The sequence below is a fragment of the Mastacembelus armatus genome, chromosome 4, assembly GCF_900324485.2.
Source record: "Mastacembelus armatus chromosome 4, fMasArm1.2, whole genome shotgun sequence".
NCBI lineage: Eukaryota > Metazoa > Chordata > Actinopteri > Synbranchiformes > Mastacembelidae > Mastacembelus > Mastacembelus armatus.
In genome coordinates, this window is record NC_046636.1 from 21930754 (window position 1) to 21954692 (window position 23939).

The 23939-nt window shown below is 40.9% G+C and overlaps 2 protein-coding genes across 9 annotated transcripts in view; both read right to left on the minus strand.

Moving 5' to 3' along the window:
- Window positions 1-1676: 1676 nt before the first annotated feature.
- Window positions 1677-13112, minus strand: fam20b (FAM20B glycosaminoglycan xylosylkinase). The gene is made up of 9 exons (XM_026305439.1): window positions 12906-13112; window positions 11510-11859; window positions 11073-11320; window positions 10900-10986; window positions 10669-10778; window positions 7465-7636; window positions 5315-5506; window positions 2905-2964; window positions 1677-2806 (listed from the first exon to the last, which is right to left on the minus strand). The coding sequence occupies exons 2-9, from the start codon at window positions 11636-11638 to the stop codon at window positions 2575-2577; spliced, it is 1230 nt and encodes a 409-aa protein (XP_026161224.1). The 5' UTR covers window positions 11639-11859; window positions 12906-13112; the 3' UTR covers window positions 1677-2574.
- A 1077-nt stretch (window positions 13113-14189) lies between these two features.
- ralgps2 (Ral GEF with PH domain and SH3 binding motif 2) overlaps window positions 14190-23939 on the minus strand; it is a 63668-nt gene continuing 53918 nt past the window's right edge. For 7 of the 8 annotated variants that reach the window (XM_026305171.1, XM_026305169.1, XM_026305168.1 and 4 more), the window contains 11 exons: window positions 23376-23466; window positions 23130-23197; window positions 22900-23038; window positions 22607-22758; window positions 22452-22506; window positions 21751-21828; window positions 20796-20901; window positions 20066-20158; window positions 18514-18619; window positions 18058-18149; window positions 14190-17961 (listed from right to left, as the gene is read on the minus strand). In XM_026305171.1, the coding sequence (XP_026160956.1) occupies window positions 17932-17961; window positions 18058-18149; window positions 18514-18619; window positions 20066-20158; window positions 20796-20901; window positions 21751-21828; window positions 22452-22506; window positions 22607-22758; window positions 22900-23038; window positions 23130-23197; window positions 23376-23466 (1010 nt within the window). In that variant the 3' untranslated portion in view covers window positions 14190-17931. The remainder of the gene's footprint in view (window positions 17962-18057; window positions 18150-18513; window positions 18620-20065; window positions 20159-20795; window positions 20902-21750; window positions 21829-22451; window positions 22507-22606; window positions 22759-22899; window positions 23039-23129; window positions 23198-23375; window positions 23467-23939) is intronic. The other variant, XM_026305176.1, reaches the window with a different exon arrangement.

Consider the following 23939-nt stretch of genomic DNA (forward strand, 5'->3'; position numbering starts at 1 on the left):
CCTTATCTTCAGCTCCTACACAGGTTCTGATATTCCTGTAAGAGGCACTGGGGCTTCTGGAGTGTTTGTCATATTCACTGCTGACATTAGTGGGTCTCAATAAACCATATTACCCTACAGAGACATCTAGTGTCTGTTTTTTTGCTGTACTTTTTCCAACTTCATGTTCGCTTTTTTTCGAGCACCAAGGGAAAACAACTACACAAGATTACACAAGAAATAGGCAATGAAGGTTGAGCGATGTATGATCGCAGCTCTGTCAAATGTGATAATTCATTTTGTGCTTCTTCTGAGTGTTAACATAATATGAAAACATCAGGGAAAGTTGACCTGACAAGACCTGCAAATGAGAAAAACCTGTGGGTTTTCATCAAGGTTTCAATATTTTGGTACATGTCCCAACACAACACCTGCTTAGCTTAAACGAAACAGCTGTCCTACATCATCTGATTTAAAAAACAAGGCTGGATGTAAGAACAAAATGAACAGCTGCCTGCTGAGAGTGAAAGGAGGGACCTGCCACATGGTTTCACAATTACATTTCCCCTCTTTGGGGGAAGCAAACACAACATACACAAACCGAATCAGTATGCACTACACAAGTACACTTTCATAATCCACAGATTCTGCCAGTTACCAAAAAACCTGAATGTCAAGTGATAAGGCTAAACTTCTGTGGTCAGTGATGCTTAAATTGTCTTATATTCTTTAAAGCAAAGCCCAAATGATCAGGTTCGTGTGTTTGAAAGGGCTGGATATTTCAATTACATCTCACACACATGAAGAACAGAAGGGGGATGAAAGTTTGACTTTGTGGAAGAAATAGTTATCAGGTTAATCATCAACAGCCTACACACATCCTTTTTCAAAGTCCCTGTGATAAAATTGTATGAACATAATGCAAAATATGTGGCTAGAGCAAAAATTAGGTTAAAATTTTGTTCTAAAATTAGAATAAAGAGGCAGTGATATTAAGAGTTAAGAGTTGGGTTAGAGCCCAGTTGAGAGTTGGGTTAGAGCCCAGTTGAGAGTTGGGTTAGAGCCCAGTTGAGAGTTGGGTTAGAGCCCAGTTGAGAGTTGGGTTAGAGCACAGGTGCCCTTAAAAGTCAAGCACATTTGTGAACCAGACCTCAGCTGGATGTTCTTGCCTGTCACAGCTGTGCAAACCACAACTAAAAAAAAAAATCTCCCCACCTCAGCCGTCAAAAGAACAAAAAAAGCCCCATGGATGTAAGGTCTTGATGTGGCCTTTCTCATTGCTGATATCTGTTTACAAATTAAACAAACTCTAGTCAGAAACAGCAAAAAGTTAAACCCCACAGGTATATCCACAGATATTATTTACCTTTGACTAATATGTGACATAAAAAAAAAAAAAAGTTACTGGTGCCTCAAATGATAGAATTAGGCAATTCAATTTTGGAAAAATTAAACACAGATAGTTTAGTCAAGGAAAGATGAAAACTAAAACTACTTATTATAAACTGAATGTTGACTATAACCACTGTGTTACAGATATGACCTCTAACACATCTCGGATCAAAAATATCTGTGCAACTAAGAGTAAAAGTCCTTTCCAACATGAAAACACCGGCATCAAAGGCACCAACAAATTAGTTGAAACATACTTTGTGGTTCTAAGTGCTGAAAAATTAAGCAAAAAAAGATGACAGAAGCACAGTTAAAGAGATCATAGTTTAATACTGAAGATGAACTTATGGACCCAAACTCTGTGTTCCCCTCACTTCAAGTCTGCCATGTCAGTAGCTTCCTTATTTATGGCACAATATGGCACTCTTACATACACATACAGACACACTCACACTCACACCACACTCTCACACCCACACTCACTCAATTGTAATTATTATTATAATCCACAAATTTCATTGTTCATCTCATATTTCTATGTCACTAATTAGATAAATATACACACTGGTGGAACAGGACTGAGTTAATTCTCTTTCCCTCCAACCAAAGTTAAAATTTTGTTCAAGAAAAAACAAATTCAACTGGAAAAAGGATTTAATTTCCAGTTAATTCAACTGGAATCCACTTCTCTGTTTCTGGGACCATAAGCGCCAAACAGCCTGAAACATTGGATTCATTGAGATGTTGGTAGCTCATTTTCACCTTCACCTCTGCTCTTTTGAGTGTCTACATCTCTCTGAGCTCCAACCTTCCTTCACAGTTGACTTTGGGTGGAAAGCTGGACTGGGAGGGAGGACTGTTGTCAAAAACCAGTAGTAGTAGACAGAGAGGTCCTTACAGCAGATACTGTCTTTTAGTGCACAACAGTCCTGAGACAAAGTTTATATAGCTAAAACTGACAGAGTTCTTGAATCCAGTATCTCCTTTCTAAGAAGCACTCCAGTCTTGTCAAGAGTGACAAATGAGGAAGAGACAAGGGAGGAAGAAAGACACAGGTTTTGTTCCACCCTGTCGAGCTGGTTACTCTGTCTGCTTCTCTTTTTTTAACATCAAGACCAAGGCATTTGGTAAGTCGCCTCCCTTTGATCCAAGCTTGGGAAATAAAGTCCCGGCTGTTTTGTACTTTTCTCCTTTCCCTTATCTCTATGGGTGTGGGAGGTTCATTCGGTCCTCTATTAGAGTGTTATCAGGGCCCTGTGTCTCTATGCACTGCTTAACAGTTGCTGTGACTCCAGAAAGACGCCTGTCCAGGGCTGCAAGGTGTGGCTCAGCTAAGACTGGGTGGATAGGATCGAATGCCAGGGCCTGTCGCATGGCTGAGCTCAGAGCTCCACCTCTGAGCAGGTTTAACCTGTTCCACGTGGACACACGGACCCTGACAGAGACGGGGAAAACAGGAGAGATTATAGCCACAAATGCTCATCAAAATCTGATCATCAAGATCTATGATTTGACAGTTTTTTGAGTACTCACATGCAGCACTGATAGAGTGGTGCCAGGATGCTTCGCTCATCCAGAGCTGCATTCCCAAAGCTGCACACAGACAAAAATGCAAAACAAACAAGTAAAAAACATTTTAAAAAATTACAGTGAAACACTAAACTGAAGCCAGAAGGCTGTCTCCACTGCAGTTAGGAGAAGCCATCAACATGCATTAGCCCCACTCTACTGGTCACGGCACTGGAGAGGACTGCAAACACACACACAACAAAATATACTTTTAAATGCAATGCATCTACAACACCCTCAGCTCTGCAAAGTCGGCTGAAGTAGGAGAGTTCTCCTTTAAGCCGGGTGCACACTGCAAATTTTAAAAGTGTTTTGCGATTGTTGCTTGTCAGACTGTACGATGATGATTCCCATGTTACACTGTGGGATCTCAGTTGACATGATGTCAGATTGTACAGCAGTCAAGACACATCAAAAAAGGACACAAGAAGACTCGTCTGCAGTTTTACATCATTAATCCGTGATATGTTTTGATCTACATTCTCAAAAGGTAGCTAGCAGCAAACAAAAACAATCTGTAGCATTCATTTTGGTCGTGACATGCCTTGATAATAAAAACAGAAAAAACTGAAGATGATGTGTGTGGCAATTGGCGAGGACAGGCAGGCAGACAGGTAGGTTCTCCAGAGTGGTACATCCATTAATGCTCCCACAAACATAAAGGAGAAAGGGAAGTCTTCATAGGGAGCCAAACAAAAGGTAAAGTAAGAACGGGTGAAAATGATTGAAGTTAATTAACGTAAAGCTGCCGGGGACCAGTGCAGGGGAAAGAGGAACTCAACACAAAATGAAGGTCCCCGGCAGGAAGTCCCAAAAGGGAATCATGACAATCCCGGCCCTTAATAAAAAACTTTACTATATTCATATTTTGTTTTCACAAATAATGACATCAAAGGTGTCCCCATATCACGCTGTCTCCTTCTAATGTTTTGTACTGAACAGTAAACTGAAAAAAGGACAATGAATCCAGGTACAGGATATGGAATGAAGTTACCAAATCCTGTAAAATATATTTCTGGGTCTGGAATGTCCTTTGCCCATGTGAGAAATTTTCTGTAATTTGTTTGATCTCCATTACAGAAAATAAAACAAATAGTTGTGATCTCCTCTCAAAGCCACAACTATTTTCCTTGACCATTTCCATGTAACATTGTTTTGTTGTGTATCACATTTACTGACAGCGAAGAGTTCCCACACATTTAGGCACAAGGATTTTTTTCTGTATCAGCTCTTCATGGTCTCCAGCCATAACTCCTTGAACATGATGCTTCAACATCATCTGTTATTACTGTGGGATGGATGTATTGATGAAAATCAGTAGACCTTTTGGAAATAACATGTATTTATTTATAACATTGTCTTAAAATAAGGGCAGATTCTCTTCTAAGGCTATCTGAGCTATCAACACACCAATGGGCATGTTGAATACAGCCAAAAAAAGATCAGCATTATTATGGGTGTCAATAGTTAAAGCACATTGTGGTTGCCTGGAATTATGACTTGCTGGAAGGCCAGATGACAATATATGACCAATAATAGAAAACCAGGGAGCCCCAAAGAATTCACATACTTTTCCACGTCACTGTGGTTTTAGCTTCATTAAAGTGGAAGACAACAGCCTGTCTGAAAGAAGTAATTGTCTGAACATTCAAACATATTCAACATTCAACAAATTAGATTAAGTTGACAAAAATTTGGTAATGTTAGTTTTGGATTCAGTTTATTCTTTGGCTGTAATAAAGTACTGTATAACATATCACTGTCTGGTAGTCTGCTCAGTCAGGAAATGACTCACCTCTTGGAAAAAATATCTGATGCTGCTGGTTGGAATTAACCTTTTAACTTTCTGTTCAACTGTGGTAAAGCACATTTTGTTTTAAAAATGTGTTTAACTTAACTCAAGCGGGCCTATAATTAAATATATGGAAGATTGTTGAAGTCTCAGATAAAGTACATATGATTTGTACCATGACGTGATGGGGAAAAACAGGTCACATACAGTATGAAGCTGCTATGTAATTTTTCAATTCATGCATGATAAAAAACCTCAGAAGCATTCTTTGATTGCTGCACTTCAACATGACAACTGTATTAAAAAAAAAAAAAAAAAAAAAAACCAGAAAGAAAATTTCCCAATTTCAGATTTTGATAATCAAAAAAAAAAATCACGTCAAAGAACTATTTACAGTTCACTATCTTCACTTCATGGAAGTGGCTGTTCACCATGAGTCAGCTTTACGGTGGTTTAAGACAAAAATAGCAAAAACTTTTTACTGAGGTTTTTGTGGATCTTTGTGTTCTGTTTATTATTATGACTGAATAGCTGAATCTGCTAAACATGAGTGATGTGAAGGAAGTGCTATTAGTTGCTTGCCTTTTTGCGTTGTCGAGCAGAATGAGCATGCTGGCACCGCCGTCATCCTGGAAGCTCTCATAATGATGACGATCAGCGTTCCCAATGAGATAATCAAATATGGCCGTGTCAATGACGTCCAGCAGCCTCGGCCCTTCATCGTAAGGGGGCATTTTCTTCACCGCCTCACAATAGCTCTCATCATACTCCCACCTAGATGATTAACACACACACACACATACTGTGAAAATGGAAGCAGATACAAAAATATGACAGACGAGTCAGATGTAATGTGTATTGCAATTGTGAGAAAAGAAAGCTTAATTTGCATGGGCAGACAGAATATAGTGTGGGAACTTTCTGCTTGCTTCATCCCATGGCGATGTCCTCCCTGCACTCAGGAGAGATGACAGACACACATGGTCTAACTCTAAAGTGCATGTCTGAATAATTCTCAATACTCTTGATGAATGAACAGTCAAGTCTTTTCACATTACATTATTTGTAATATTTTCAGGTATGTGTAGTATCTCAAACAGAATCTCAATTAACACATGCTGTGGTTGAGTAAGCCTATAACAATGCTGGCTTGACCTCAGCAGTGTGTATGAGAGATGATGCCAGGAAAATGAATATCTGTACTTAAACTTCAGCAATTTTAGTCAGATGGCATTCAGGTCAGTTGGTTAGAATGTCATTTCAGCTGAGCTGAGCAGGACTTTCCAGTTACACACCTGGTCTGCACTATTATTCAAATTTCACTTAGCAGATGCCCTGTCCTTGGTCACAGGAAACTGCTTAAAGGCAGGACTGGACATCCTGGAAAAGCCAGCAAGGGGAAGCCTGATTTCTAAAGTAGACTGCTGGAGAAATCACACCCTTTGTTCCGACTTCTCTTTTAAAAGCCACTCCTCCAGAACACATGAACTGACCGGATGAAAACCCAGTAGTGTCATTTTTTTTTTCCCACAAGAGGGAACTTTGAGAAAAGGACCATGGCAACTGTCATAGCTCATTCAGATGTAACTTAGGTAATGTTAGCACTGGGCGAATATATACATACTAGTAATGTTGGTGAATATTACAGATTTCAGAAAAGCGGCATCCACCCAAAGAAAACAAAACCGTCCAGCAGAAATAAGGTCACTATGGTATCACTTTTCAGTCCCTTTTGCTCTCTGTTGAAAAGGCACAATAGTTGATTCTGGTTTTAGTTCTTGCAGCCTCCAACTTCTTTTCAGTTGTAGCTTTAAATACTCTCTTCAGTTTGTGACCAAAAGCTGCTGTGGGGACCTCCTTTACCAGAGCTCACTAGCTGTAGCTATGAAAACAGAGCGGTAACACGTGTGGGAGACTTCTGGCTTGTGCACTGTGTGCAATGACAGTGTATGCTTTTTTCAGCCTTGCTGCTGTGTGTCGATGTTAATTTATTAATTGACATAGGGATGAAAACAGAAATTCAAGAAATGAAACAAAAGATGTTTCTTAAAGAAACTGCCCACACTGCAGCTTCTGTTTAATGTTTAATGACCTTTGAGTGTGACAAAGTCACAAGATGAAACACTGCACAGCATGTGCACATGCTTTCTAATAACATATTCATTCACGAATGACAACCTTTTATTGTTTTTGATATCATCTTTAAATCCTGAGCCTTTAGATTCAATTCTGAACTTGTGTTAGCATTTCTACATCATGGTGCAATGCACAACTACTATTAAATCCTGCTCTACTAGTTCAACTTAGTGGTAAATAAATATTTGCCTAGTTTAGCCACTGTGCTTTCACATACTGAAGTACCAGTTACTGGGAAAAGACTACATGATCACACATACAGTACTTTGTACAGGAACCCACTAATTTTTTTTTTTTTTTTTTTTAAATGATGCTCACATCATTAACACAAGTCATGATGGACATCCTGAGGCTTCACAGGATATCATGATCATGGGATACTCACAATCTCACCATTTGTTAATCAAAGAGGAAGTGTTTTTTACAGCACAGAGGTGTAGGTGGAACATCTGTTTTAAAATTAGGAAAGTACAGACCAGTGTTTTTACAACTGTTGACCTGAAATACAACCATTATAGACATTTCCTTCTGATTAACACACACTGGACAGTGACAGGATTTTTCCCAGCTTTATAAACAAATAAACCAGCACCCACCTGGCCAGTTTCCCCTCTCTGTATGTGCGTCCCCAGGGATGTCTGTGTTTCTGCAAAGGCCAGACATCTGGCAGCCAAAGAGTTAATGACCCCTCCATTATCTCTCCCTCCGCACACGCTGGTTCGCTCTCCCGGCAGTAATAACACTTTCCATAGAAACATGTATTATTACCTGAAAAGAAGAAAAAAAGATACTTGTAAAAATAAATCCACTTGACCCTGATGTCTTACCAATGATGGCAGAGCTCTAAATGTTAGAAGGTCCACATTGAAGATGTCTTCTAAGTTCTTTGAGAAATAAAACACTTTAAAGAGTGAAGAAATGTGAAAGACACTGTTGCTATTACAAACTGCACACACACACATCACATCACAATTTTTTTCCTAGAAAACATTTCTCCCACAGATCATAATGATATTAATATCAACTTAAACAGGAATACATGTTTCCACACCTGCAACATTACTCCAGCAGGTAAAGTGTGGTTTTATCTCCACTGTAACCTGACGTGTGCTTGGTGTCTGTGCCATATCTGAACCCAGAGCTAACTTAGTTTGATCTCAGCAATTCCTAATGAGCTGGCTTAGTGAGACAGACTGTGGTTCAGACTCATTTGCCACCACAAAAACTGCTTTTCTGAGCCACCTTTAGAGTCTGCAACACCCCTCTGATTCCTTATGAGCACCATGAGCTATTACAAGAACACGCTATAAACTTTAGTAATGTACAGTATCTGCCCTGCAATAACTATCACAGTAGGTGAACTCTGTTCAGAGGTTGTTTTACAGGTTTTCAGTCAAGATAATGATCCTTTATGAGGCTGTAATATTTAATGCTGTTAAGGAAATATCTCCTACAGACTCTATAGGCCTTTCCAGATATAGGACATATAACAGGTGAGTTCTTCAGTATGACTTCTGTCATTCAGACATAGTTCGCTTTGGCATGAATGTTCCTTGCTGCTTTTTTTAGATAAACCTGTGACCATGACAGAAAAAAAGTGAGACTGGAAAGTCCAATTCACGCATAATGTCCTATGTCACTGTCATAATATCACGCATGCCCATCTGATAATGTGACTGCATGCAGTTTTGACTTGTGCTTTGTTGAAATGAACAAGTAAATGTTACTAGGCCCGACACAGCAAGTTTGTTATTTCTCATTTAGTCATTAAATTCAGACATGTTCAGATGCCTTCAGTTTCATGGAAAGGAGTGCATCTCTGAAAGGGGCTTGTTTAGCAAGTAAGAGTTGCTCTTCTGGAGTTATTTTTTATTAACTTCATTTGTAAGGAAATGCAGTAAATGATCCATCCATCTAGCTGCCTATGCTGCTGCCTATGCAATACTGGGTAGTATTGGTAAACATGCTGAATACCGATTGGCCGTGAGTGACACCAACACAAGGCGACTTACAGCACAGACATTATTAGTCGCCAGAACAGCCTGCGAATCAGAAATAAACACTAAAACATTATGGAGTGTCATCATCATGCTTAGCATTGTATCAACACCACAATGCCAAGCATGATGACAACACTGTGGGGCAACAGCAGAAAAGTAGAGCAGCAAACATGAGAAGTGGTCCTTGCTGACTTTCACCATTAAACAGTAAACTAATGTGTAGATACCGTGGTACAGACAGCTGAAATGGTGATCTGTAGTGATTTTAATTTGTAAACTGCACTGTCACAACATGAACCTACTTTATGTTTGATTGTGTTTAAATATATTAATTAACTCATAGTGCAAGGAGGTGTCTTCTGTTTGGCAGGTCACACCTGTGCAGCTCATGAAGACTGCTCATATTGCCTCATCAGTAAATACAGAAACTATCACTGCATATCATCAATTATATGAATGGTTGCCACAATAGCTTCAGCCACACCGATATATGGAAGGGATTGGGGCTGCAGCAAACAACCATTTTTAGAATAGATTAATCGGTTGATTATGTTTTCGATTAATCGAATTTTTACAAAAGAATACAGAGAAGTCTGTTTTCAGTGTTTTATTGTTAAAATATCGACCTTAAACAACGAGTTTGCTACACATAGGCTATATTAAAAAAATAAAACTATTTTTATGTGTGATGACATTTTAACAGGTCTTATTATATTTTATAACATTACAAAAAATTGTTGAATTTCACACTTAAAAGTAAGTGGCGTTGGTATCATCTGAAATAAGAAGAGTGTGAAAAAAGAATCTAACAAATAGAAAATACATCCATGTCTTATCCTCTGATGTAAGTACATGGACAAAAAGCAACACAATGGAAATTGACCTCAGGTATCTTAAATACACAAGACTGAAGAACAAAATAAATGCATGACTATTCACAGAGTAATGGCAATGAAAGTGTCTGTGCTGTGGAATTTGTGAAAAACTCAAAAACAACTATTTTTATAGAAAAATACCGATCAAAATAAAATGAGGAATTAGTGCATATCTTACTGGAGGCTCCATATTACACACACAAAAAAGTTAGATTCAAGTCAGACTTTCTGTGGGTTGTTATCTCATGCTTGGAGATAGCTCCTCTAAAGCTACAGAATAATAACCGTTTTCACACATTGAGCAGTACTCCTTATGACTGCTAAACTGACCTTTATGTGCAAAACTGTTGGAGTTCCCCTTTAACAGTGGTAGTATTGATGGCTGGAATACCACATTAGATTGCAACTGATTTTAGTAGTGTGCATGGCATTCTGTCCAGCACAGGAAGTTTGTCATTCAGTTCTCATGTTTCACTTTTAGTTAGTTCAATCTATGACAGTAGAAAATGGAAGAAGGTATTAAAATGCATCTAAGGTTTTCACACTCTTTATTTCTTATTCTTGTCCTCTCTGACAAATGTGCCCATCAAATAATCAAATCAGTATGCATTAGACAAAATCACACAGTATCTATATAAAGCTACACCTTAAATACACAGGACTTGAAGTGCACCCTGGTCTAGTGAGCTGACCAAGAAAGGCAGGGAATAAAATAGCAATGATGAATGAGACAGAGAGTGAGAGTGATCAACAAAGAGAATGAAAATGGCTTTCTGAGAAAGAATGTGGACAGATGAGTCAAAAGAAGGAAATAGTTCACATTATAACACCACACAGTCAGTCCAGAAAATTTGAAAACTCTCACTTTTTACAAAATGGTTATTTGAGAAGTATCAGAGGGGAAGAAAAATGAACAGATACTCACCCTGCATGAGAAAAGTGCTCAGCAGCTGATCTGTGGCAACAGGTTTGATCTCAGTTCGCAGGTTGATGTATCGCCCCACCACAAGTGGGGCTCTCCTGAAGCCTAAGATCCTGGAGAGAGGACAGAATGACAGGCAATGAAACCAGAAGATTATTACAATACTGCTCTAATGAAAGATCAAAGAAGCTGCAAGAGTAAATGTCAGGCACTCGAATAATGATGCCTACGCACCTATCCAGGTGAAAAGCAGCCACCTCTGCATTGTGCCTGTCATAGCCTGCGTATGGCTCGCCTTCAACAACGTAGTCTCTGTTATATCTGAGTAAAGATGGAATGAACAGAAATAAGATATCTGAAAAAAATGTTTAAGCATAAATCACAACCCCATTTGTAATGCATCTGACCTCTTGGGTTTGAAGACCACTTTCTGTCCCCCATCCAGCACCAGCAGGGCTTTGAGCTGCGTACCCTTATAGCCAACATCTGCTCGTTCTATCCTGGCAGTGCTAAGCGAGGTGAGCACGGCAGCCAGCTCTGGGGTCTCCTCAGGGTAAACCTCTCTCGGGCCTACCCACTGGCTTGCTATCTCCCATGGAGACTGGAGGGTGTGAGTGAGGCGAGCCCCACGGGACAGAGAAAGACCAGCCTCCATCTGTTAAAGGTGGGTAATAATTACAGTGCATACTAATAAACACATCTGCAAATGTTCTTTAGCATTATCGATTATGACGTCACACCAACCATGACCGGAGCATTGCACATCCTACTTTATTAGACTCTTTAGTGGCAGCTTTGCGTTCTAAACAAAACTCAAACAGAAATAGTGGACTTGCACTCTGACCTTCCGAAATGCTCTGAGGTCCCGTCGGCTTGCTGCAGATCCTTCACCTCCATCCAGAAGAAAGATCTTAGCCAGGCCCAGCAGGAGGAGCACGGCACAGAGCACGACCATGCGTTGTTTGAGCTTCATCTCCACACTGACCTGCCCTGACCCACTCCTTGCCCGATGCTGTACGTTTCCCTCGCAGCTAATCCCCCTTACCCGTGATGCATGGCCCCTGCACTCCCTGTCGCCTACCCACGCAGCTACTTAGCTCGTGGGACAACCTGTTCTGAAGGACGGGAGCTTTGAGTTACAATCTCAGTGAACAGGCAGTCACCTGGAGGGAGAGAGACAGAAACAAGATAGGGCTGGGAGGGAAGAGGAGAGAGAAGCAGAGAAGGAAGAGTGAAAGGGAGATGAAATTATGTATAATACCGTGTGGAAACTGATTGATTTTGCCTGTTTCCCCTCAGGGCTGATGATGACCCAGCACTGCAGCATCACTGAATCCTACCCAGCATATGTAGAGACCTCAGGATGCACTCTGTAAAAGTGTGCGCACATTAAAAAAAATCACGCCGCACCACAAAAACTTGTATTGTCTGCAACACTAGCAACAACGCTTTGTCTGGTACATCATTCATAAACAGCTACAGCTGGGGGGCAACATTTACAGCATGCAAACAAACCCGCTTCAGCTAATAACATCCCATCAGCCTCTCTGGGTACCAGGGGAAACTGTGTCTTTTGATCGACCCTGCGTGTTTCCACTGAGGACCAGCTGGACGTGTAGTCCTGCGGTGGTGCAGAGGGGGGTCAGGTGAGGCGGTGGACCGAGCGCAGACCTCTGTCTCCATACTAACCGTGCAGGAGACGAACGGTCTGAATCCCTGGGGTATGGATTAGAGAGCTGCTTGTTGAGTCCACCTGCACCCTGAAGCCGAACATGTTTACAACATGGGCTGAGCTTAATTGCTGGGGGCTCTCAGACACGGAGGTGCCACGTTTAAGTCACAGTTATCGTGTGTTAGCACAATGTCACGGCAGCCGACAACAGGCTAACCAAGCGGGGCTACATAAACAGCTCGGCCGACACAGGTTTGGCCACGCAGGCACACTTTCCCCACACAATCGCTCTTTCATGGTGTCTCTGCCTTTTTCTGACACCAGGGAAAAACGGCTGGACAGCACCGATCGCAATAAACCAAAGAAAACCTCCTCCATGGCGGCCCAGCGCAACGACATTTTATTTGTCCTACATTATTTGTCTTACCAGGTCATCATTTGTGCAGCGACCCGGTCTTGTATACGAGGACAGACTAGCCTCTTGGCGGACCTCTGTGCACCTTGTTAGCTAACACAGCTAACGTTACTGTTAACGCTGCGTCGTTGTTTACACCCCGAGCTGACTCACCTTGAGGCCATATGTCGCTCACATCGGCTTCCAGACGCCCGTAAAAAGTCCTGCCATATGGAAAGTAAACATTTATCCCGTTGCTAAAAGTCACGGTGGCTCATCATGTTCTCTTTCCACACGGTAGCTCCCTTCCCTCCGCCCTTTTCCTTCGGTTTCTCCTCCGGCCGCCGAGTCCACTTCCCTAAACACGGCGCTCCTGCAGGAGCCGCATCCAACCAGCAGGGGGCAGCGCTGCACCAGGAATAACGTGAGACACCGACACAGCACCGCAGATGGAAAGCGTGGCATTATGTTGGACATTAAGTCGTCCTGTTTAGCACTTGTAACATATTTTATAGTTATATCAGCATTTTCATTTATCCGTTTATACACCAATCGCTACTTATGGGTGAGGTGTATATTTACAAATAAACCAGTAAAGACTTGTTGGCTAATTACTAACAAACTAATATTATAGCGTTTAATAAGCAACTTATTTAATAGTTGACATGCTTATAAATGCTATATCTGTCCCCAACTTCTTCTCACTTGCAACCCCAGACAACAGATTTTTGTCTGCTTAGGAATCCATCTCAGAGTTGGCTTATGTTAACAAGTTGTGACCATTTCAAATAAAGACTGATTATTACTCTACTTTCATTATTTAAGGCCAACAGAGCTTAAAAATGTCCAGGAAATAACAAAACGCAAAAATGAAAATCTGGAGAAGCCTGCCAGCTCCTTTGATTAGATGTTTCATTTAGGTTGGGAAGGTTTCTCTTCCAAATATATATTGCCTGTGAAAGAAGGGTATTTTACTCAATAGTATAAGTTTAACTTACAAAACAAGTACTGACCATGTTTCAGGTATCAAAAAAAAGTTCTTAAAATGACCCCTTTACTGATCCATCACTGCAAAATAATCTGTTGCTGTTCATTTTGTTTGCATTAAAAAGTTAACATATGTACTGCAATCCGGTTATACAACTATAACTATACTAATGAAGTAACACTTCATTAAGAAAAATTGATGACTAAAAAAAAAAAAAAAAAGATGCCAGCACAATTAGAGCAACTGGAGTTAATGTAAATTGTCCTTAGTATTTTGCTTGCAGATTTTAAAAAAAAGTACACTTTTGGGAATATTGTTATACAAAAGTTGCTGTTTTCAGTCATTCCCATAAATAGTAGCTTCTTAAAGACTGGAACAGATTGACAAATAGTATGTAGTCATGTAACACAAACATGATTGAATAACCAACCAAACACACAACAAGCAGAACAATGAGCATGAGCATGATGTGTGGAGTAAAAAAAGGGCAGAGTGTTTATTGGTTCTCAGTCTTTACACCAGGCAGCACATCACTCAGCAACGAGGTCACAGCGCTCACCACAGTCATGACACGGCAGACGCACACAGGTCCAGGTGAAGGGTGAAGGTCATTCATACATCACCCTCATCACCTTTGACAACTTGAACAAAGGTTGTCATTGTCCAGTGAATGATGCCTGTTCGGTGCACGGGAGGCACAGATTCACGTTGATTCCTCTTCTCTACCAAATAAGAGGACAAACACGTCATATAGCCACAATGAAAACACATCCCTGGGTTGAACCCTTCATCTCAACTGTAAAACAGTTTTCATGACCGTTAAAAAGAATGAATTCAGGAGGCAGATTCACGCAAAACAGTTAATACAGGGCAATATTGTGCATTGGATGACACTATGATCAATTTAAAGAAAACAACATGGGCTCTGACCACAGAGAAAGACATTTTTCAGCATGGCATCACATTTCTTTGTAATAACCCAAAAAAATTTTCACTTAAATGAGGAGCGTCTGAAATTTGAATTTTCCACTCTTATCCCAAAACAATGTTAGCTAGTAGTGATTGACCTTGAAATTCAATAAATCAGTTGAGTAAAACCACACAACAAAAATTAAACAAATGTGTATTATTCTGGCCATACACTGTACAGAAATACTACAAAATACAGTCACGTAAACTCATCTTACAAAGAAGAAAACCTCAAAAAAAAAAAAAAAAAAAAGCGTTCAACATGATCTTGGGTATTTCTTGAAAGCAAGATTGTTAAACCCAAATAAACCTTCCAAGATATTCCTAAAACACCTCCTTTGTCAGGTTAGGTTTAAAACTTGTAACTCATGAATTCACACCTTTTCATTTCATTTTTCTCTCATTGTTCTCTAATAACATGTCAAACAAAAGGGAAAAAAGGGAAATGTGATGGGGATGCTGACTGTCAACAAAGGGTTTGTTTGCATCCCTGCTACTATTCTCCACAGTCCTTTTTGCACATCTTAATGCGTGTTACAAATGACAGCACGGTAAGCTTGTTTGTCGGTAAAGAAAGAGACCAGCCAGCATCTGTAGATAATCACAGGTAAACAGTCTTGCAACACCCACCCCAAACCCCTGTCTCTCCCATTTCACTTATTACATACACAGCCCTCTTTGCCTCTGGCCAGCCAACTACATCCAAACAACAGTTACTTCAGCTTCACTTCTGAGCCTTTGTCACCTCTGCCCCACTCTGCAGCACTACTATAGCTCAGTGGACACAGAGGAGTAGTTTCCCATCCCTGTCTGCTCATAAGTCCTCCATAATTCCCACTTCAAGCTAGCTGGCATGACCTGATGTGGTCAGTCATGCAACTTGTTACTTGCTACCCCCACTGTTCAGCAGCGAAAGCAGCCTTGAAGCATTTGGCTATCTGGCTTACATTACGATGTGTTTAAAAAGTATGCACAGGCACACAAGTGCATATGCATACTTAAGAAGAACGCTGTTTACATACTGTATGTCTTTGGCTTCCCCTTTAATTCTTCCACAGGTTCAACCACCACCATCACTCCTTTAATCTGTTCACCATATTTAACCTAAACAAATGAGCTAAGTTGAATTGTTGGATTGTATCTTGTCTTAAGAACAATTTTAATGCATTAGAGTAGAGACATAAAAGGTGTTTTCAGTGCTGCAAGTGTTGATATGTTCACCTCTCCTTCCCATCAGTCTGTATCAATGACTGAGCTTAATATACTCCACTGTTAGGGGCACTACCTCTTTTCTACACAATGTTTCCTACAGTGGATACACTACAGTCTGTGGAGCAATGAAAGGATTCTGATTTTGTGTGAACTACTGTGTAAACATACACTGTAAACAGCTACTGTAAAAAGCAGATTAGAATTTGATAAGGATCACTGGGCAAAATGAACCCCTTCATTGTCATCATCCACCATCCTGATCATGTTTGCTTTAAAACAAACAGCAAGTCTATTTGCAGCTAAGTGAAACAGCTGTGATGCACATGGAAACTGTAATTCTCAGGTTTTTCTCACTGGCGCTCCATCCTTTCTAACATTTCATCATTCTAAAGGAAAAAAGTGACAGCAACATCACTTGGCACTATTTATAAATGAGGTGCTTATGCTATTTCCAAATCTGATGCAACATGGTTATAACCTGAAATTGAGCTGGGTCCTGGTTAAGATAATGATGGATATCAAAAAATAGAAAAACTTAAGTTCACACATATATGACATATTCAAAATAACTGCTCCAAAAGCAAGAGAACAACAAAAGACACAAAATGAAACATTCAACTGTAACAGACAAAAACCAACCAAAAAAAAAGTAAACGTGCAATAGTCTACTACATGGTAATACTGTGAACTGCACAATCCCTCCCAAAAAGGAAAAAAGAAACTAACACAAAACAGTATAAACAAACAAGAATTAAAATAGACTCTGTATGGCTCCAGGTAGCTTTAAATGTCTGCTCCAGACCAGAGGCTCTAACTATATTAAGCAACACGCAGAAGAGGAGATAAAATGATGTGATACAAGTTCTCATTGCTCTCTCTTGGACTCTTTCACAGTTTCAAGTCTTTAGTGTTTAGTGTGTGTGACTGTGTGTGTGTGTGTGTGTGTGTGTGAGTGTGTGTGTGTGTGTTAGAGTCAGGTGAGCCAAGTATTGCCTGATGGTAGCTGACAGAGAGCAGACAACACTGGAGAACAAAGAGATACAGGTTTGTTAAAAGAAGTTAACTTATATCGACCCAACCGTGAATGCATTGTAGCTTAGATTCTGGGTTTATCGTACCGCTGTGAAACGCAGAGATTTCTGTCTTTTAAGCAAATATTTTCCTCACCCACTCACTCCCGCTACTCATTAAATGTAATTATACAAACACCCATGTATACATACAGAAAACTTAGCAAGTATATGACAAAAATAGGGAAGGGTTAGGTTCTGTAGTAAAAACCAGACACATTCAGGAAGTGTGGGAATTAATTCTGCTGGATTTTGATTGCGAGCCCTTGCATTTACGACGATGCGATCAAAGAGGCCTGTGTATGTGATGTGAGTGTGTGGTTCGTGCAGGTAATTCTGTTGCTCCAAGTTAACCCAAGTGAATGAAGATATCAACAACTGAAAGTGTGAAACGAGTAATTAAAAAAAAAAAAACAGCCTCTAGAGTCCAGTGGATTAGTCCATTGTGAGTATCCATGTTGTGATTGTGTGTCCAGCTGAATAAAAGGCGGAAATCATGCATTCGAGCACAGCGGGGACAAAAATAAAAATACTCCATTAAAAAAAAAAACCCAAGGTGAGGGGATTATCTCAGTCTGTGAGAGAGGAGAGGAGAAGTCAAATGGCTCCGCTGAAGTGCTGAGCACTCGCAGTAAAAACACAGCAAGTGGGAGACAAAAGCAGTGGTGCAGGTCCTTGTTCAGTAGTCAATACATCCCAGTCACTCCGCACCCCCTACACACACATTCAAATTTTCTATCACATATTCAAGCACACACAGAAACATACACACACACATACACACACAGTGTACTCTGGTTAAGGCAGTGGTGGCAGGTGAGGCTGCAGTGAGGCCGGAGCTAGCATCGGAGAATCGGTGGTCAGGGCTCATGGCAGTGAAAGCTCCCACTACTCCTCCTCATCCTCCTTGCCCGTTTCCTCATCCCTCTCTCCTTTGCTCGGTTGTGCTCTTCGGCGTTAGTCACTCAAACGACATCAGATTGGCAGGCACCTGGAGGGCAGAAAAAGAGTGAGATGGGTCAAAGGGTAGGTATAGTTCAACTTTGTGTACGAGCACTAGTGTGTGTGTGTTTTTGCAGCTCCATACCTGTTGTCTATTGCTCTGACAGGCAGCGCTCAGATGCTTGAACCAGAGCAAAGCGTTCATCCTGTTCCCCGCTTGGTACTTGTAGGTGTTACCTAGGCAACAGAGACAAACAGTGTGAGATGCCAAGTCTCACGTTTCAATCTGATTTCTCAACAGTCTGGAAAGATGGCTGTAAAACCACTTGACTCTGTTGTTATTTTCCTGGGCTGGATGAAGACACATTGAAAAGGTTCAGGGCAAAGTCAGCTCCTTTGTGCGTGTGCGTATGTGTGTGTGTGTGCGCAGAACATTACAAACATGAAAATGGCCAGACATAACTATGATGCAGTCACATACATAAGCTGACAATGACAATTAAACCTATTGTTTAGTGAGATGGACACAATTTGAATTTGAGTGTGTGTGATGTCAACATTAACCAAACTCCACTTCCCTTTATGTCTGTGCGAGTCTCACCGTGTTCCGAGTCTGTAAGCAAGAAGACATCTGGGTGCTCAGGATCGTCTGCCATCATGGCCATTAGACCCACCACACACACACTCTTACTGGACGTCGACTTGAACTGAGCAGTGGGACAAGTGGAAACACACTTAATGTTCTTTCTAATAACAACTCTGTTGTGTCTACATGCTACTAAAGAAGAAACTTTGCGTGTGTGTGTAACCTCTGGATGTTGCCCATGAGTCTGCATGTACACAAGGTTCTCATTAGCCTGTGAGTGACACACACAGGACTGCAGTGATGTCATGGGTCTCATTATTCAATGAGTGCTACCATCTGTCTGTTCCGCCGCTGCACTAGACCAAGAACAGCCCCCTCCACATGAACACACACCATCACTGCAGCCCACATCCATTCATCTACTCTTTACTGTTAGCACGGTTCTCATCTCTCCTACGTCCTCCTTGGAGCTCCTGTTCAGTTTCAGTAAATATACTTGTCAAACTGATGCAGTCCAAACACCATCACACAAATGTGTGGCAAGATAGACTGGCAACACACTGCACTTAGTTTAGAATTATTCTGCAGCAGCCTGAAATTTCTGTAAATGCTCTCATCTGTATTTTTTTCATCATTAGTTTCTCTTCTGCATACCAAGTAAAAATTATGAGCAGGAAACAAAGTGAGGGTTCATTGTCTAATTACACTTCCTAATAAGTTTTCTGTGTTAAAAAGACGCTATAGGTTTTTAGCATCAATGCAGCTGTTATCTCTGATTCTGAATGCAGTATTCCACTGAATTCCATTCAAATAAACCAATACATCAAGTAAACTCAGTTAAAACAGAATCCATCTTTTGCTATATCAATCCAATTTAATTTGCAATTATTTTAAAGTGTGTGTCAATAGATTGTTTATTAGTTTTACTGTGTATTTTATGATGCAATTCTGCACAAAACTGTTGTGTTTTCAGTCATTTCAAACTACTACCTAACACCCATCCCTTCATCCATGGGTTACAATATTGTTGTTCTATTGGTTGTAGTTTCTTTTGTGTCAGGACGCCCTCCTCAGTCTGCTTTTTCTAAACAAAGCGCTTCAAGTGTGATGGATTTGGTAAAGGCAGTATCAGAGCTGTGTGGAGTAACAGTCTCTCAGCTTCTAAAATGGATGAAATGGGAGAATATTTGTGTAGTATTTGTTTTTTAGCTAAAAATGGTCCCCTCTCTCCCCATGGTCCTGTTCTTGTTTCAGGTTTCCACCAGCAGAGCTGAAAAGTTTGAGACCATGACGGATGTGCGATAGTCAGAAAAACACACCAACATTGATAAGAGGAACTGCAATGCTGAGTGATTGGAAAATTTGGAACCGATTCTAAACTGAAACTGGATTCCCATCCCTAGTTTTGGATGATCTGTTATTGCTCTAAGCTGCATAAATAAACACACAACAAAATGTTCATAATATCTAACACCTCCCTGCAAAGATGAATGGTATGACTCTATCCTTAGACTGTTATAGTAATGGTGGCGATGGACCTGTGTGTTCATGAATGGGTGTAACCTACATGTTTTCTCTCAGTGGCCTTCAGGGACTTGGCAGCGTAGTAGTAGAGCTGGGTTCCACAGAGAGCCACCCAGTATTTGGTCCAAGATGCCACCTGGAGGCACAAAAGTGAAATCTTGTCATCACGTCAGCCTGATTTGTGTAGTCATATCCATTAAAAATACCTTCCATGAAAATTAGACACCCTCACTTAAGATAAACAAGACAAGATCAGAAAAGAAGAGAGAGATCAATGATGGGGCAGAAAACTGTACAGCTCGTGTACACACCACAGTACAAATTAGGAGTAAGTGTACTGTTATTTTAGCGGCATAAGGAGTTTCAGATTTGTTTCCAGTCAAGGCTGATCAGGGTAATGTCAGTGAAAATATAAAAATGGCTCAAGGTGCAAGGAAAACAAAAGCCGTGGAGAAAACGATGGAAGCACAGTTAGAGAGGAAGAGAATGACAAAAACATAAGTGTAGGGAACCAACAGAAGGGAGTCGAGGGACATGTTATGTAGCTTAAGGAGTTCAGCAGCTCTATCTGTGCTCTGCAGACAACATTTATCGGCCATCTGCTCATGTACAATACATGTACAGTAGGTACATATGGGCACATACAGAACAGCATATGGGCACATGCACGTGTTATATGCTGTATGCATCAGCGAGTGAATGAGTGAGTGAGTGAGTGAGTGAGTGAGTGAGTGTGTGTGTGTGTGTGTGTGTGGGGGGGGGGGTGTTCTCACTGTTGGTTTCTTCCCCTCTTTCAGCACAGTCTTCCGTCTCAGCACCCCCTGCACTGTGACTGCTCCAGGATATAAGTGAACTGCAAGCTCTTCCGACTCCGCGGAGCTACAACAAGACAAACATTACAAGCTACATCACAAAACATAAACACAAGAAAGCATGCATGAACACATCCTGCCTCAAATTAGAGAGGAACTAGCAGTAAAGGCAGACACAATTTGCAAAGATATCTTAAACTCTGTTTCATGAATAAGCATATTTTTAAGTCTAGTTTTCATGGGAGAAAATTTCAGAGATATAAATATTTTAACACTGCTGTCTGCAGAAAGAGGTGCAGAGATGGGCACAGTGCTGTGCTTTGCAGATTGTGTCTGTGTGGAGGATCAGAGCAGAAAGCCCAGTGCAGGAGACTAGTAAAGCCTGGTGGAAAGAGATTCAGAGAGAGAACCATCCCCAACCACGAGGGATTCCTAATATGCAGCATCCATAAGAACTGGCTCTAATAACCTGAAAAAGTCTGGTCTTCTCTACTTTAGGAATGAGGATGTAACAGTTTGTTTCCAACAACACATGGAGCTCAGTGTGACTGTGGAAACTAATTTTCAGCTCCAAGCTGTGAAATATCTTGGAAACTCATTACAATAAGAAGTCCAGGCTGACATTGAGCTCTCTTGTGTGAGCGTGTGTGAGGCAGACATGCAGAAAAGCAAAATGTAGATTGTAAATAAAAAACAGAAGATGAAGAATCATAACTCAGACAGATCCTTTTCCCCATTACCTGATTTGTGATTTTACAAACACACATTCACCCTCTGCCCAACAAAAGATTACCCCAGCAGTACAAACACTTTAAGCGCCAGCACACAGCAGCCCCTTGCAGGGACTGAGGGGCATGAAGTGAGAATAAGAGAAGATTGGTTCAGATCAGGCTGGTTACAGTCAGGATGTGTGTACCTGCTGGGCCTCAGGACTCCTCTGTAGGGGATGCGGGACACTCGGGTCACTGGGCCCAGAGAGTGATAGAATCGAGTCCTGTTCAGAATAGGATAAGATAGGATAGGGGGCACGGGACACTGTTAAGGCTGCGTGGGTGTTTTTTTTTTTTTTTTTTTTTTTTTGTGGTTTGCTTTTTCCTTTCAAGTTGCATGGGTTAGAGCTGGATGGAGGAGTGGTCATCTGGTTAAAGGAGAGATACTGATGGATGAGTATTTACAGAGTTATTCAGATGTTGTAGAGAATGATGCTTTGGAAAAAAAAAAATATTTTCAGCTTGAGCTCCGAGTTTTTATTTTAGAACTAGTAAATGCGGCTCCAAGCACTTGTTGGCACAAGGGGACTAATGGTTAGGGGATTTCAATGTTAAGCACTTAATACATTCAGGCTGCTGCAGAAGCATCTGAGAGCAGCAGTGGAGGGATGAGGTTTGAAGGCCTTGGCTACGACACTAAAAGCAAGACTGTGGCGTGTGTGCGTGAGATTTAATGACACATGATTTTGCAGAACTGTCTTTAAACCAGAGGTTTAAAAAAAAAACCCCCCCAAAAAAAAACAACAAAAAAAAAAAAAAACAGACAATTACATCAAGGATGGGGTATTTAATGATTTGCTTGTGGATGTGATGAAAAGCACTACCAACATGGACGTCGTAGTCTTACCTCTCAAAAGCAGGCCAAGACATTTCTTCACTGAGCTCAGAGCCATCGCTGCTCCCTGTATAAACCCACAAATTATCACAAATGCACAACATGCCAAAGAAGATACAAGCTGTCCACTATATTGAGTAATAAATAATAAGTACTTTACATCTCACCAAGTGAAATACCACTGGAAAGGGTTGAGCTCTCTGCTTGTCCTCTAGTGGGGCTGTGGCTCTCCAGCACACTGTCGTCCAACAGGTGGCGAGAGCCAGCGTTGGGGAACGTAGCACTTTTAAACTCGACAGTATTCATCTTATGGATAAAACTGTGAAGACAAACACAGCAGACAGCACGGACAGAGAGGTGTCAGTATTTTCACTTTGGGAATTTGTTGTGCAAATTTTGTGCAGTTTGTAGCACATCATCTATCGCAGAACTGATGCATTAACAGATTTCGAACACTGACTTGTAGCCCAGACTGTGGCACTTCCTGTGTCCATAGGGCAACAGGTTCCTGGGGGAGGGAGGTGTGGCCGGGACTTTGGGTCCCTCGCCTGCTACTGTACACTTACGGCCACAGAGAGGAGATGCTGACGCCTCCTGGCCTGTTTAAAGTGGGGGAAAAAATAACAAAGCTGAAGATAAAAAGATTTATTTGACATGTCACACTCAGTTGAGAGGTACACCGAAACTCACCGACAAGATCTTCTTTGGAGGCGTTTGCTCGTGGTGTGCTGGTGCCTGGTTCAATTTTCTGTGACAACCTAATTGAAGCAAAATGATTGAAGAAGGCTTCTGTGGCTGACAGTAAACTATGAAATAAAAACTGGATGAATGAAAAACAATTTTAACTTTCCTGCTGGAAACTGCTTCTGTGATTAAAGCAGGAATCATGATCATGATCATGATCATCTGGTGTCGCTGTGTTTTTTTTTTTCTTACTTGTAATTTTCGTCCTCGACAAATTTCTGCAGCTCCTCAATATACCTGACTGAGTTGAGATACTTCTGCACGTGAGGCAACACTGGTATGTCTGAAGGAGGGAAGATAATGACAGACAGAGGAAAATCAGACATACATGTGCATGAGACTTCAAAAACTTGGAAAGAAAATATCTGAACTGTTGGCAGATGATACTCAATGCAAACTTGAAATGTTTATGAAGAACTCAGCGACTATATTGATCAAAAGTTTATAAAGCAGTTTAACATAAGGTCATAGTGGTTCAGTAATATTACACAGTAACACCTGTTTTGTCGATTTGTTCCCTGTATATATGAGTTGTAGATGATGGTGGTGTTGAGGGTAGCAATGTTGGATGCAATACAAACTTCCCTATAGGGACAATAAACTCTTACCTTTAAAAGGGTGTCTGGAACAAGGATTAGAACTACTAATAATATAACAATTTATTCTCAAAAATATTACTTCATGCTTGTCCTCCCAGGAGCTCAAGTGCAGGTTAGACACAGAGCAGCAGCCTGAGTGTTGCTAGATAATACTTGC